Source organism: Mytilus trossulus, chromosome 11 (assembly GCF_036588685.1).
Source record: "Mytilus trossulus isolate FHL-02 chromosome 11, PNRI_Mtr1.1.1.hap1, whole genome shotgun sequence".
NCBI classification, from domain to species: Eukaryota; Metazoa; Mollusca; class Bivalvia; order Mytilida; family Mytilidae; genus Mytilus; species Mytilus trossulus.
The window spans coordinates 41,046,478-41,059,827 of NC_086383.1; the positions used below are offsets into that span (position 1 = coordinate 41,046,478).

Genomic DNA, 13,350 nt, shown 5'->3' on the forward strand with positions numbered 1-13,350 from the left:
AAATCTGATTCAGGCGTCATACCTTCATTTGTGCGGCGGAATAACCTAGTATGCTACAATAAGCATTGTTAAACTCAGTTTGAAAAAAGAATTGTGTTAATTTTATTAATTATTGAAAAAGTACATATAAATTTGCAAAACAATTCTATGTTTAAGTAAACACAAAACCTGTTAACATTGCATCCAGGGCATAGTGAGGACAATATCCAACTGATGTATGTAAAATTAAAAGTATTCAAATACTTAACTAGAGCATTCATATGATAGTTACATGTACAATTTGATATATAAAAAAGAGGAAGATGTTGTTCATACTTGAAAGTCATTAAATACTTTAAATTGAATGGAAATAAGAAGAAAGATGGTTGCTATTAATAGTCATACGATACCTTAAATTAAAGAAGGATGAATAGGGTTTAGATACTTGAATGACTAAGTTGAATTATGCACTTGTACAAAATCTTCATTTAAAGGAAAATTGTTTATTTTATCGAAATCTTCAGAAACAAATTTCTCTTAAACTATTGTATTCCCGTATTCAAATTCACCAACAGGTTCTCAATGCGGTGACCTTAACCATGACACCTTAGAAACCAGAAGCACCTTTTGAATATATATTGTCAGACTTTTCATTCTACTAGATTTTACGACCCTGAAAATAAGAAAAGGGAGCATTTATGTTAATATGAAATTACAAAATATTTCAAGCTTTTTCTTTTACTTATACTAGACTCAAGGGCTAAAAAGATTTCATCGCATTGAAAATCTTTGAACATGTTTGTTAGGGTTTATTCCAGTTCATTTAATGGTTAAAACAAATAGGTAAAGAGATTCCATATCACTGTACTTTTAAATTATTTGAATATGTGACGGTCGATAAAATCAATATTATATTGTGTATAATTTGAGTATATATAAACAAATTGGAAGGGAGATAACTGTATATACACTTTAAAAGGAATTTTCTGTTTGTCAGACATATTTAATACAAACATGAAGCGTGTTAAAACTCTTCCATTCATTGTGAGTTCACAACCAACAAAATTTGAAATTCGTTGTTGTGGATGCAAATATTCAATTAATTCAGATCAACTCCGACTTGGTGTACGGGAATATAAATCTAGTTCCTGGTTTCATTATGTTTGTTTCTGGACTAACTGTTACTATAGAAACCATTTGCGGGGTGTTGATGGAAATACACTTGCTGAACTAGTGGACGGTTTCTCCAGTATTCCTCCGAGTGATAAAAGTAGACTTCTCACCGATGCCAGTTCCGCACCCTCAATTGGTCGACGAAAATCTGGATCTAAATTAGAAATCCCTTATGAAGGTTCAGAAGCGGATGGTGATTACGAACTGGATGACCACACTTTTGATTTGACGAATTTAGTATGTTGTGCTGTAACCAAAGTGCAGACGAACATGCACGTGAGCATCCGGAATTACTTTATTCCTAGAGGACGCACTTGCGCAAAACCAACGAAATACGGAATCAGTCTAAACTGTGAACAATGGAATAAATTAGAATTACAGGTAGATGAAATCAATAGTGCCATTGCTACTACACAGAAAACATTGAAAGATAAAGAAAAAGAGAAAGATAAAAAGGATTGCAAAGATAAGAATAAATTGCCGGGAAAAGAAGAATTTCCAGGTAAGGATTCTGTTTTCGTGCTTGCTTCTAATTGTAATGAATATACTCATCCGTTTTAAAATTTACAAAAAGTAAAATAAAAACACAAAATAAAATGTAATAAAAAAAAAGCGAAAAAAACAAACAAATTGATATCTAAACAAACCGAGAAACAAACAATACTCAAAATTAAATGGAAGAACCACTCCAGTTCCAGGCAACAAAAGACGAATCAGTGACGCTTCAACCAAAGAAAGTACGAATTTAGAGACTATTGATATGATTGAGGACCCAAAGTTCCAAAGGGTTTTGCCAAATTCAGCTAAGGATTTGTATACCATAGTATTTCGAAAAAATCGTAGGTTTGGATACAGATGATATATTATCATTATTGTAACTAATGATAATTCATGTCATTACTCAAGTGTTGATGTCTTTTTACAATTCGATACATTTCAAAGAAACGTTCATAGTCGTGATAATAAAAGACTCTTTTTTTCTTTTTTGTAGACTGGATTTTGTTTTCACTGTCATGGAAACGTCGTGTTGGTGTCTTTGCCTCCGGAGAAGAAGTGGTTGTTGATATTCGCGAGTTTTCGGAAGAAAAAACGTTTTCCGAGTCGGACCGAGGTATTAGGCTTAAACCAGATCAATGGAAACAGCTACAGGAAAATATAAACAATATAAACAAGTCATTACGCAAGTTGTCTTGATGAATATAAACTTCGACACTATTAAATCGTAATTAATTAATGACAACTAATGCTATTGTCAGCTGAATATAAAGTGTGGATTTTATGCTTGAATCAGGACTTCTTTTTTTTAGAATGCACAGGACAGTTTTGAATCGAGATACGCCTTCAGCACTGTAGCCATCGGCTTTAACCACTAGACCACACTAAACCGTCGGACCATCGAACCGTAGGACAAAAAAAGTCGTCGGACTATTGAACCATAGAACCGTCGGACCATTGGACCGTCAGTCTATTGAAAAGGTCGGACTACCACTACGGCCCAACAATACAATATACCGGACTCTTATAAGACAATTTGTCGTTTCAAGAATCGTCATGTGTTGCTAAATATGAAATAAATGTTGAAACTCAAGTCTAATCCCCCTCAGTCTGTAAGAATATCGCAATACACTATAGATATTGCTTGAAGTATCTTTTACAAAAACGGGTTAAACAGAGCATTCAAATGGTACAAAGCCAAGTTAAACAATAGAAATCATGCCCAAAAGAAAAGGAAAAATACAATCAATCTTCGTTTTCAAAACACAGTTATTCGGAATTAGACTAACGGTGCACTGAAATGTATGGAGTTCTTTCTCAAATGAAGCGTGGTAAGTACGTCAATTCGTGGGTTGGGGGTTTCAAAACTACCACGACCGTAACAACACACTACTGTGAATTATCTGTATAAATGAAAAATTTTCACAAGGAGTTCGATATCACAAACTAGTCAACCCATTTACTAAAATTTCATCATTATTTATCTATAGAAAATGGATTTCGCTCTTCAAGATATACTGTCGCGTATTTTTCTTAATGTCTCATTTTGGTCAAGGGTATCTACTAGAACACGTTGTTCGTGGGTTTTAATCAAAAACAGAAGTCAGTTCATTAAAATCCTTGGGAAAGGTGTTTTCACTGTAATTTCAGAGTCTTCAATACATGTATCAGTTTCGCTGATCATGTCAACCGAAGTATCCTCAAGAAATGAAACATGTTCTCATTTGCAATGTCCTTATCTTTCAAGACAACAGAAGATACCTGAAACTGTTCGCACATCAATAATGTAGTTAAAGCATAAGAAATGAGAAAATGACCGCATAGTGCGCTACCAACTGCGTTTCTGGTTAACATATGAGGTTAGTTGCGTACAGTTTCCTTGAGCTCAGCTCAGCCAATCGATCCCAGGAAGCTCATCTCGAGGAAAAACCTCCTGCTCTGGGAACTATTGATTTCAAATCGCTTTCCTTTGGTTCATTATCGATAATTGTGAGTGCTTTACAGTAAAGCGGTTGTAGGCATTGGATAAGCTCTCTACTTGAACCCTTCATTACATACGAACTGCATGGTCGAAAAGATACATGAAAGGTTTCCCGGCTCAACGTCCATCATAGGCAAACAATTAATTGTCGATTTACCAGGGTATGATCCATCTTGCACTAAACTACACATCGCTGACCACCAATGTTTTTCTTTGGTCAAATAGTACTACAGAGAAGACTGATCAAGGTTATCGGGTTACGACAATACCAATCAAAACCAAGGAGTAAACAAAGACTCACAAAACCAAAGGACATTTACATCAACAGTTATAAATAATAAATAGAAACAACACGAACTCCACTGAAAACCGAGAGTGAAAGCAGGTGCTCCGGAAGAGCAAGCATTTCCTGCATTGTATACGGTACCCCTCATGTCATTTCTTTGTTCAGTTCGGTAATGATGGAAGGTTATTATGACTAAGGAAGAATATCAGAAATGATTTCTGACACACTTTTGTCATAATGGCCAATCAGCTCATGACGGTGACCGTAAAATTTCTTCAGTGATGACCTTAATTTCATTGTTTCAAAGCCTTGTCTTGGCAACTTTTGAGAAAGCAGTTTTTTTCGACATTCTCGGTGTAGAATTTGTCCGGCTACATTGAACACATACGCTTTGTTGTCTATGTTGGCTTACTTCATTGATTGTTTTGTCTCTTATCGTTAACAGAACTGTCAACTCCTCAAAGGTTCTTTGCATATCACACAGCTACTTCCGGACATATATGATGAATATAATTCAGTTTCAATGCAGTCTGGCGAAGAATATCTTTTTACGTTCACGTTCTACAAATTAATTGATTTAATGCTCCAGAAATCGAAATCCGGACGGACAAACATGAATAATAGAACACTTAAAATCCCGATGCCTGCGGCGGGCCATTAGAAGATACTTAAAAACAACAAACAATTACTACAGAAGCATTTATAGGAATGAAAATACAAATACTTGTATTCACCCGTTCATTCCTTTTGTCAGCAATGGCGTTCCATGACAATTATTTTTTACTCAAACCCATTTACAAGCCTAAGAAATAGGATTTCTTTGAATATATCAAAGTAAAATATGTTGGAATCGAAAATTTCAAGTTTAGGGGATACGGCGAAATATAGCTATATACTCGGGGAACAATACTTTTACGGAGTCAAAACACGATAAATGTATTTATATTTACTCACCAATCTTCAGTTACAATGGGTCAAATCCAAGTCCAAAATAAATGCCGCTTGTTGACATTGAAGTTGCATTAGAAAAGTTATTTCCCTTTTGAAATATGGCCTGCAAGACGTTGCATGACATTCAGTAAAATTTAAACTTTTTATTTTACAAAATTATGCAACTTTGCCGGGGTTCGATTTTTGCCGATGTTTGATATGTTAATTCTATAATTATAACCTTCGTTTTTTCATATAAAAAAAAGAATTCTGTTGGAATTTGTTTAGGGTAAAAACCCAGATTCACTGGACCACATCGATACAAGGATAGCATTCAATCTTTGAAGGTTATATTTTTTACAAAGGCGCACAAAAATGTCGGCATTAATTCTAAAACTAGTTGTTGGCATGCAACGGGTTATGCACTTCTTATATATGTTATGGTAGTATGATACTGAACCCCTAAAACAAACACATAGCAATCCGTACAGTAGAACTTAGTTTAAAAGAAGTCCGAGTTCGATGTTAGAATGTGTAATAAAAAAACTCAGGAAATTGACAATAGTACATAAATTAACAAAGGATTTATAGCAGTTACTGACATGCCAGCTCCACACATCGATTAAACTGATTTAGGGTCCGTTAGGGTTTTAGTATCATAACATCATAAATATATAAGATGAAAATAACCCGCATCATGCCAACACCTGGTTTCAGAATAAATATGATTCCCGATGGAAAGACCCAAGTGGGAACCGATTTAATACTAAAATATGCAATCTTTAATGAACTAGGTGACAACAGTATCGTAACAATCTGTTTAAAGGTATTGTTAGCATTTGAGGGGAATGTCGACATTTTTGTGCTTTGTAAAGAATATTACCATAAATTATTGGAGAAATAAAATTGAGAATGGAAATGGGGAATGTGTCAAAGAGACAACAACCCGACCAAATAAAAAACAACAGCAGAAGGTCACCAACTGGTCTTCAATGTAGCGAGAAATTCCTGCACCCGGAGGCGTCCTTCAGCTGGCCCGTAAACAAATATATACTAGTTCAGTGATAATGAACGCCATACTAATTTCCAAATTGTACACAAGAAACTAATATAAAAATAATACAAGACTAACAAAGGCCAGAGGCTCCTGACTTGGGACAGGCGCAAAAATGCGGCGGGGTTAAACATGTTTGTGAGATCTCAACCCTCCCCCTATACCTCTAATCAATGTAGAAAAATAAACGCATAACAATACGCACATTAAAATTCAGTTCAAGAGAAGTCCGAGTCTGATGTCAGAAGATGTAACCAAAGAAAATAAACAAAATGACAACAGACCTGAATTAATAAGATGTTATCTGTGTACCGATGATAAAATTTAGTTAATGTTTTGTTTAATTTGTGATATAGAAAATCCTAGTGTAATAATTGTTCGGTTTTTCTGCAAGGATCATTCATAGGGAAAAAATGTAAAAAATGGTTTTCGATTTGACATGTTTACGATCGATGTCAGTCACCAGTGCAACTGCCTTCATGTTTCTCATAATTTGCACCCCTAGCTGTTTTTCCAAAGCAATAAAGGGTACATATAATATTCATAGAAGGATCCTTGAGGGGGCAACCCCCCCCCCCTTATCGGGGGGGGGGGGGAATTTTGTTGATTATATAGAATCACTGAAGCATGACTGGAGTGGGCCCGGCCCCTTCCCCTTATGAAAAGTTTTTGATCCGCCACTGATATTTGCTGTGACGACCAGAATTCCACAAGAATTTTTACATCTGCTACTAGGGCGATCAAATATCTATTGACAATATTTTATTCAACTATACAAAATTGTACAAAGTTGACGACACCTTTCAATTATTTAAAAGTTGAGCATGCGATATGTGCATGCACATCATATTAAATCTATAAATATATATATGATATAAAACGGATAGGTCAATTTGTAAATTATGATAACTTGTTTATCTTTATAAAACTTTTAAAGAATATTTTTAAAAACACTATCACAACATTAAAATACTATCTTTCAAATAATCCGGAAAGCTTGTTCGGCTCCGTTTTGACATACTATTATATAAACTTGACCTATTTTTTGATATACATATTGACCCAAATAAACAGCTGATTAAAGATAGAACAAAATAGGTAAACATGGTGCAAGCGTGGTTGATGGACTCCTCTGAAGAGGACCAAAGAGCCCCACATCACAGGGTCCCTCCTCAGTACCTCACGTTAGATGACTTAAAAAGTTTGGGAGTTTTGTACTGGAAGGTAAGTCGTACGTAGTAAAATTTTGACAATGTAGGATTTAAAACTATCTAAATACTGATTGCCAATCAAGGACAATATGATACAAATTAGTGGTTACCTGAGAGGGGATATCTCAAAGATATCTCCCAACTTCAGTTTATTTTACACGTTTGCCAGGAACGAAAAAAAACCCATCACAATTAAATTATTTTTAAAATGTATCTTTCTGAAATGCAAAATCTTTTAACTTTTATATATTTTAGTGGATGCCAGTTCTAAAACTTAAATAGTATGTGCCTTCTTGTAATTTTTAACGTACATGTAAATTATGTAAGACTTTTCCTAATGGACAGGTTACGTAAGTGACTCATTCTGTACACATAGTAATTTTTGATTTGTAACTATACAACATTTTTTTGTTCATTTGTTATGAACTGCTTACTGACCCCCTATTACTGGATTAGTAACGTTTATTTGGATTTAAATCAGAAAGTGTTTTTATTGAGTGTTTTTTTTTACACGCATACTTGACAGCATCTTTTGCACTGTTGGCATGGTTACTGTCGTGTAAAATCGTTTCGTTGAGCATGACAATATGGGCAGAATCAATTTGCGCCAATTGCAGTTTTGAAAAGGTATTAATTGCGCCACTCTCTTTTATTTTGATGGTATAAATTGCGCCAATAAATGAAATGAAATTGCGCCACATTTACCTGTAAATATTTTTTTACCTATATCTTAAATGTAACTTTTCATCTTAAGATTTAACTGAACATTCATAACATTAAAGAAAACTCACCAAAATATAAGTTACTTAGCAATAGAATATTTTTTCACGAGTCAAGATGTCAGATATACCAATCAAGACAATAGAGTCTGAAAGAGGAAAACCGGTCATCATTGTTGAAGAACACAAATTTGGTCGGGCATTTATAAGGAATACTGAAGAAATAAGGTTGAGATGTACAGTTAAGTCGTGTTGTGCTAGGTTATTTACAGATGAATCGTGTACAATTATTTTGAATGGAGAATTATATTATATTCATGAAACAAATGTCCAGAAATAAGAACGTAAAATTTTGAAAACTGTGTGCACAAGAAAGCAACCGATATGTTGTCAGAGCGACCTTCAAAAATAATAAATTCAGAGCTCTTCAAAATTATACAATACGTCGACTTTTAAATATTATATAATAGTGTCAATTGTATGGAAATATAACTTTGAGACTAGGTAATGGATAAAACAACCTTGACATTCTTATACACACTAACATGACTGATTTTGACATGCTATGCTAAATATATTTTATGACATGAATATCTATAATGTGGTCATTTTTATTAATTTCCTGTTTACAAAACTTTGATTTTTTCGAAAAACTAAGGATTTTCTTATCCCAAGCATAGATTACTTTAGCCGTATTAAGCACAATTTTTTGGAATGTTTGGATCAGCAATGCTCTTCAACTTTGAACTTGTTTGGCTTTATAAAGATATTGATAAGAGCGTCACTTATGAGTCTTTTAAAATGTGCGCCTGGCGTACTAAATTATAATCCTGGTACCTTTGATAACGATATTTTCAAAAGTCTTGTTGAGAAAATCAAACTTTTTTTTTCATATTTTAAGTTAACGTCTTTGTTGGCATTTGTAGCCACTGCCCAGAGGATTTTTTTGTTTGTTTGTCAAACTGCATTTATCGCAGAAAAAAATAATTTATAGAGGACACTTTACTATTAAACGTACGGTTGTTTTTTTAGCTAGTCACTTTTATAAGTGTGTACATGATGCGAGCTAATTTTCATTGTGCAGTTCTTATTCTGAATATTCAATTTGAATAAAATGTTGTTGGAAAAATTTATATTAACTTTCCAGTTACATAACCTTAAACTTGACAACCTTAAAGCCTCTTAAGCGTAAAAGTCAACGAAGTGGTTTCTTTGTTGTGCGTTGGCGATTGTTATTCCAAATTCTTATTAGGCCAAACCAGACTCTGTTAAGCATGTGACATTGGTGTTGAAGGAAGGATGCTAGTATGCTGAAAAATTGACAGCATTGGGTCCCAGTCGGTTTGATACAGTGCAGCAACTATGCGTGTTTCTAAATAAATCCCCCTACTTAGTGTTGGATTGTAGGCGACTTGATAAGTTAAAGTAATCAACTTTAATTTTTTTTTTTTTTTTATGTCATCTTAAAGATACCAGTTCAAAATGTTGACGAATTAGACAAATTACGAAAAGAAAGAGGATACTCATATGAAGATCTTATTGAGTGCAGTCGAGAAAAGTTGCCGAACTATGACGAAAAGGTAGGCAAAAAGAATTTTGACAAATTTAATAACTTGCTCATTTGGAGTTGTAATTGAGTTTAGATGAGAAATTAAAGTTGCATAACTACGATGAAAAGGTAGGCAAACAAAAAAAGAAACATTAATTACTCTGGTGAAGTTGTCTAGAAAAGTTGCCGAACTACAACGAAAAGGTAGGCAAATGTAAAAGACAACATTAACTTGCTCACGAGAAATTGTAATTGTGTGTTTTTTAGACATAACAATTGCGTTACTACGGTGAAAAGGTAGGCAAAAAGTTAAAAAAAAAAAAAAAAAAAAAAAAAAAAAAAAGCAACATTAACTTGCTCTGGTGAAGATGTCGAGAAAAGTTGCAGAACTACGACAAAACTGTAGGCAAAAATAAAAGATAACATTAACTTACTCATGAAAAAATGTTATTAAGTGTAGACGAGAAAAGTTGCCTAAGTTCGTCGAAAAGGTAGGCAAAAGTAAAATACAACATAACCCCACCCATGTGAAGATATTATTTAGTGTTGTCAAGAAAATTGAAGAACTACGACGAAAAGGTAAGCAAAAGTAAAAGACGTTCCTTAGTGTAGACGAGAAAAATTTGTCGAAGAGGTAGCCAAATATAACAGACAACCTTTTTCTTACTCTTGTGAAGCAATAACGGTTCTCTAACTGCGAATAAAAGTCAGACACAAGAATAGGAAACAAGCCCCGAAATGACAAAAGTGAAACAATTCATACGAGAAAACTAACGGCCTAATTCATTTACAAAAAATGAACGAAAAACAAGTATATAACACATCAACAAAAGACAACCACTAGTTTGCAGGCTCCAGACCTGGGATAGGCACACACATATATAATGCTGGGTTTAAACATGCCAGCGGGACCCTAACCCTTCCCAAACGTTGGACAGCGATACAAACGTACAAAATTAGAACAAACTATAAAAATCAGTTGAAAAAGTATTAACTCATCAGATGGATAGAAACAGAAATACTACACACAGTGGATGTGGTCGGGCATCTGCATACCCCAACAACAAAAAGACACTTAGTACAGATCTGAGAGTACTCGCAGTTACTTACAGCTAGTTCAAAGTCACTAAGAACTAATAAAAAATATCATGCATCTAAGACTAAATTATCAATCAGTGCACATACAACATCCAATGGATTTAGTGTAAAGACGTCATAAACAGTCGAGAGAAAAACACGACCTTAAATGCAATGCCAAGATACGGGTATCGACAGATTGTAGATCCATGAATGTATATGTATTTTTGTTAGGTTGCTGTACGTCTCATTGACTTAAACACTACGTCTACTGTTATTCGAACAGACTATCTTTAACTACTATATGATCAGCAATCATAGTTTAAAATAATTCTAACATATATTAATGAAGTGCAAAATATAAGTGGCCATGTATTTAATGACTTTGTTTAATAGTACGACATAATTGTTTTAAGGAATGCTTAGAAGATGTATCACTACATAACTTATATTCAGCGTTTCATTACCTGATTTTGTTCAAGTTTTTCTACTTGAAGGAAACTTGGTCAATTTTATAAGACTGACATTTTATATAGTCTAATGTTTCAGTTAAAACACGCCAATTTTTTTTGTCTGACGCACATTATGTTTTATATATATAAAAAAAAGAAGATGTGGTATAATTGCCAATGAAACAACTCTCCACAAGAGACCAAATGAAACAGAAATTAAAAACTATATAGGTCATCGTACGTTGTTGAATTTTCAGCCGAAAATCATTGTTTTGTTTTGATCTTTTAGTTGAAGGACTTCTTTCGGGAGCACCTCCATTCTGACGAAGAGATCCGATACATTGTAGACGGAAGTGGATATTTTGACGTCCGAAACAAAAAGGACGAGTGGATCCGAATTAGTTTGGCACCAGCTGATCTTCTCATATTACCTGCCGGTATTTACCACCGCTTTACACTTGATCAAAATGTAAGAAGACATAGGAAAGTACCGAATTGTAATTTAAACTAATAGACAGAGGGGGTTTAGGGGACGTATAGGGAATCACTAAAGCATGACTGTCTGGAACAGGTACCTCTCAGGCATCCGGACAATGCATTTCTGGATCCGTAGCTAAAATGGGACTTCCGGAAGCCATAAACTCCGAATATTTGATGTGGTCTCTGTCTACCAATTAATTGATTCTTCTTTGATTATTTAACCTTGAATGACAAACATGTCATGCATTTTTCAGGACCGGGCTCTCGGTGATGAAGTTTTCGAAATTATCGAAGAACCTGATCGACTCGTTCGGATAAGACGATAAAATAAATCATTCAATATCTAAAATTTCTACAACTCACGAGGGGTGAAATTCTATGACGAGAGTTGGTTACTTAACGTTGCTTAATATTATAATGATGGAGTTAAGTTTGAAAAGTAAATGCTTTGCCCAATATATCATGAAAGTTAAGGAAACACGCCCTCGTCCCTTCTCCGAAAACTTTTATTTTTTTTTATTTTTTGAAGAGTTCGAATGTTACTTTTAATATGGTAGATCTAGAAAGGTTATATGTTAATTTTTCCTCACACTGTTCTAGGTTTTTGTTACTAGTAATTAAAATAATCCTATTAAAACAATTGAGTTTATAAAGTTTAAATAAAAAAATGGAGTATGATTTTCAATGAAATAACTCCTTCTGAGACCAACTGATATAGAAGTTAGCAACCTTCATAATTCGCTTTATCATTTTGTTCTCATCATGAATATACGTGTAATACTTGTCACTGGCCATGAACCAATGAAACAACATTAAATTCATATCATTGTTACTTGGCCAAAACATTAAGAGTTATTGCCCTTTTCCCAGTTTTCCTTGTTGAAATTTCTTGTTTAAAGTCGGTTTTTTCAATCAGAAACCAAAAACAGATATTCAGGGAACCGTATTCAGTAGCAATTTTTATACAGACTTCATAGGAATTAGAAGAACATATTTGATTTACCATGTCTTTCCGGAAGTTCTGATTTTAGTTGTTTTACTTCCGAGAAACTGGTGATATTATATCAAGGGCTATTAATCAATATAGTGCTCATGAATATCGACGCTATTCGTGAAAATTTATGTCATTTTTATCAACGGAAAACTGTTTGCCAATAACTGGGTTGCTATGACCTATTTTTGGTGCCAGTTACTGTGTTTATTTTGTATTTCTAAAACAAACCTGTTGTAATTTGACATGCAAACGGCAATTGTCAGTAATCTTTATAAGTCAATTCATTTGATATGACATAGACCTCTACTGTGGATTCATTTATTTTCATTGGTACCGATTTTCGTGGATTGAGGAAAACTTGCATATTCGTGTATATTTGTCGCTAGTAAAGAGTTTTCTCATTGATAATCGTACCACATCTCATATTTATTGGACGACTGAAATAACTACACTTATTAGCTGAGGTACCGCAAATATACTACTACTACATGTACTAGTAAGCATATTTATGTCAACATTTTCACTTAATTGTTCTAGTTGCTCATCTTTTTCTTATTCACTCCTCCTTCAAAGTCGGTGCAATTTTTTGGAAATGAATTCGATTATACTATGATCTTTATTTTTTATTTCATAACGTTTCAGAACTACATCAAGGCAAGACGATTTTTTGTTGGAGAGCCCGTGTGGACCCCTATTAATAGACCAGCAGACGAGCATCCTGCCAGGAAGGAGTATATGACCGCCTTGACAGTTGAAGCATAGTACTGATATCAACCATCCATGAAGTTATATTAGTCATCCCCTAGAGAAATATTTCAGCTTTTTTAAAACAGCTGCCTTTTGTATTGAAATCGTTGTGATCATTGATTTAACTAAGGACGTTGCAATAAAGATTTATGAAGTTGATTTATATTCTAATTTTACACGCTAGTATATCGCTGTGAATACTCAAACATCGATTAATCCGAAA

The 13,350-nt window shown here is 34.0% G+C and overlaps 2 protein-coding genes across 2 annotated transcripts; both read left to right on the forward strand.

Annotated features, from left to right (window-relative positions):
* Positions 1-935: 935 nt before the first annotated feature.
* On the forward strand, positions 936-3,283 carry LOC134691109 (uncharacterized). Its single transcript, XM_063551357.1, has 2 exons — positions 936-1,654; positions 2,144-3,283. The coding sequence occupies exons 1-2, from the start codon at positions 994-996 to the stop codon at positions 2,344-2,346; spliced, it is 864 nt and encodes a 287-aa protein (XP_063407427.1). The 5' UTR covers positions 936-993; the 3' UTR covers positions 2,347-3,283.
* Positions 3,284-6,911: 3,628 nt separating this feature from the next.
* Positions 6,912-13,286, forward strand: LOC134691111 (acireductone dioxygenase-like). Its single transcript, XM_063551362.1, has 4 exons — positions 6,912-7,122; positions 9,298-9,408; positions 11,196-11,375; positions 13,023-13,286. The coding sequence occupies exons 1-4, from the start codon at positions 7,003-7,005 to the stop codon at positions 13,140-13,142; spliced, it is 531 nt and encodes a 176-aa protein (XP_063407432.1). The 5' UTR covers positions 6,912-7,002; the 3' UTR covers positions 13,143-13,286.
* The last annotated feature ends 64 nt before the right edge of the window (positions 13,287-13,350 follow it).

Bases quoted from the DNA above. Each gene is read 5' to 3' on its own strand.
- LOC134691109 (XM_063551357.1), top strand. From the start codon at position 994: ATGAAGCGTGTTAAAACTCTTCCATTCATTGTGAGTTCACAACCAACA. The intron at 1,655-2,143 runs GTAAGGATTCTG...TCTTTTTTGTAG, and splicing joins GGGAAAAGAAGAATTTCCAG to ACTGGATTTTGTTTTCACTG.
- LOC134691111 (XM_063551362.1), top strand. From the start codon at position 7,003: ATGGTGCAAGCGTGGTTGATGGACTCCTCTGAAGAGGACCAAAGAGCC. The intron at 7,123-9,297 runs GTAAGTCGTACG...GTCATCTTAAAG, and splicing joins TGGGAGTTTTGTACTGGAAG to ATACCAGTTCAAAATGTTGA. The intron at 11,376-13,022 runs GTAAGAAGACAT...ATAACGTTTCAG, and splicing joins GCTTTACACTTGATCAAAAT to AACTACATCAAGGCAAGACG.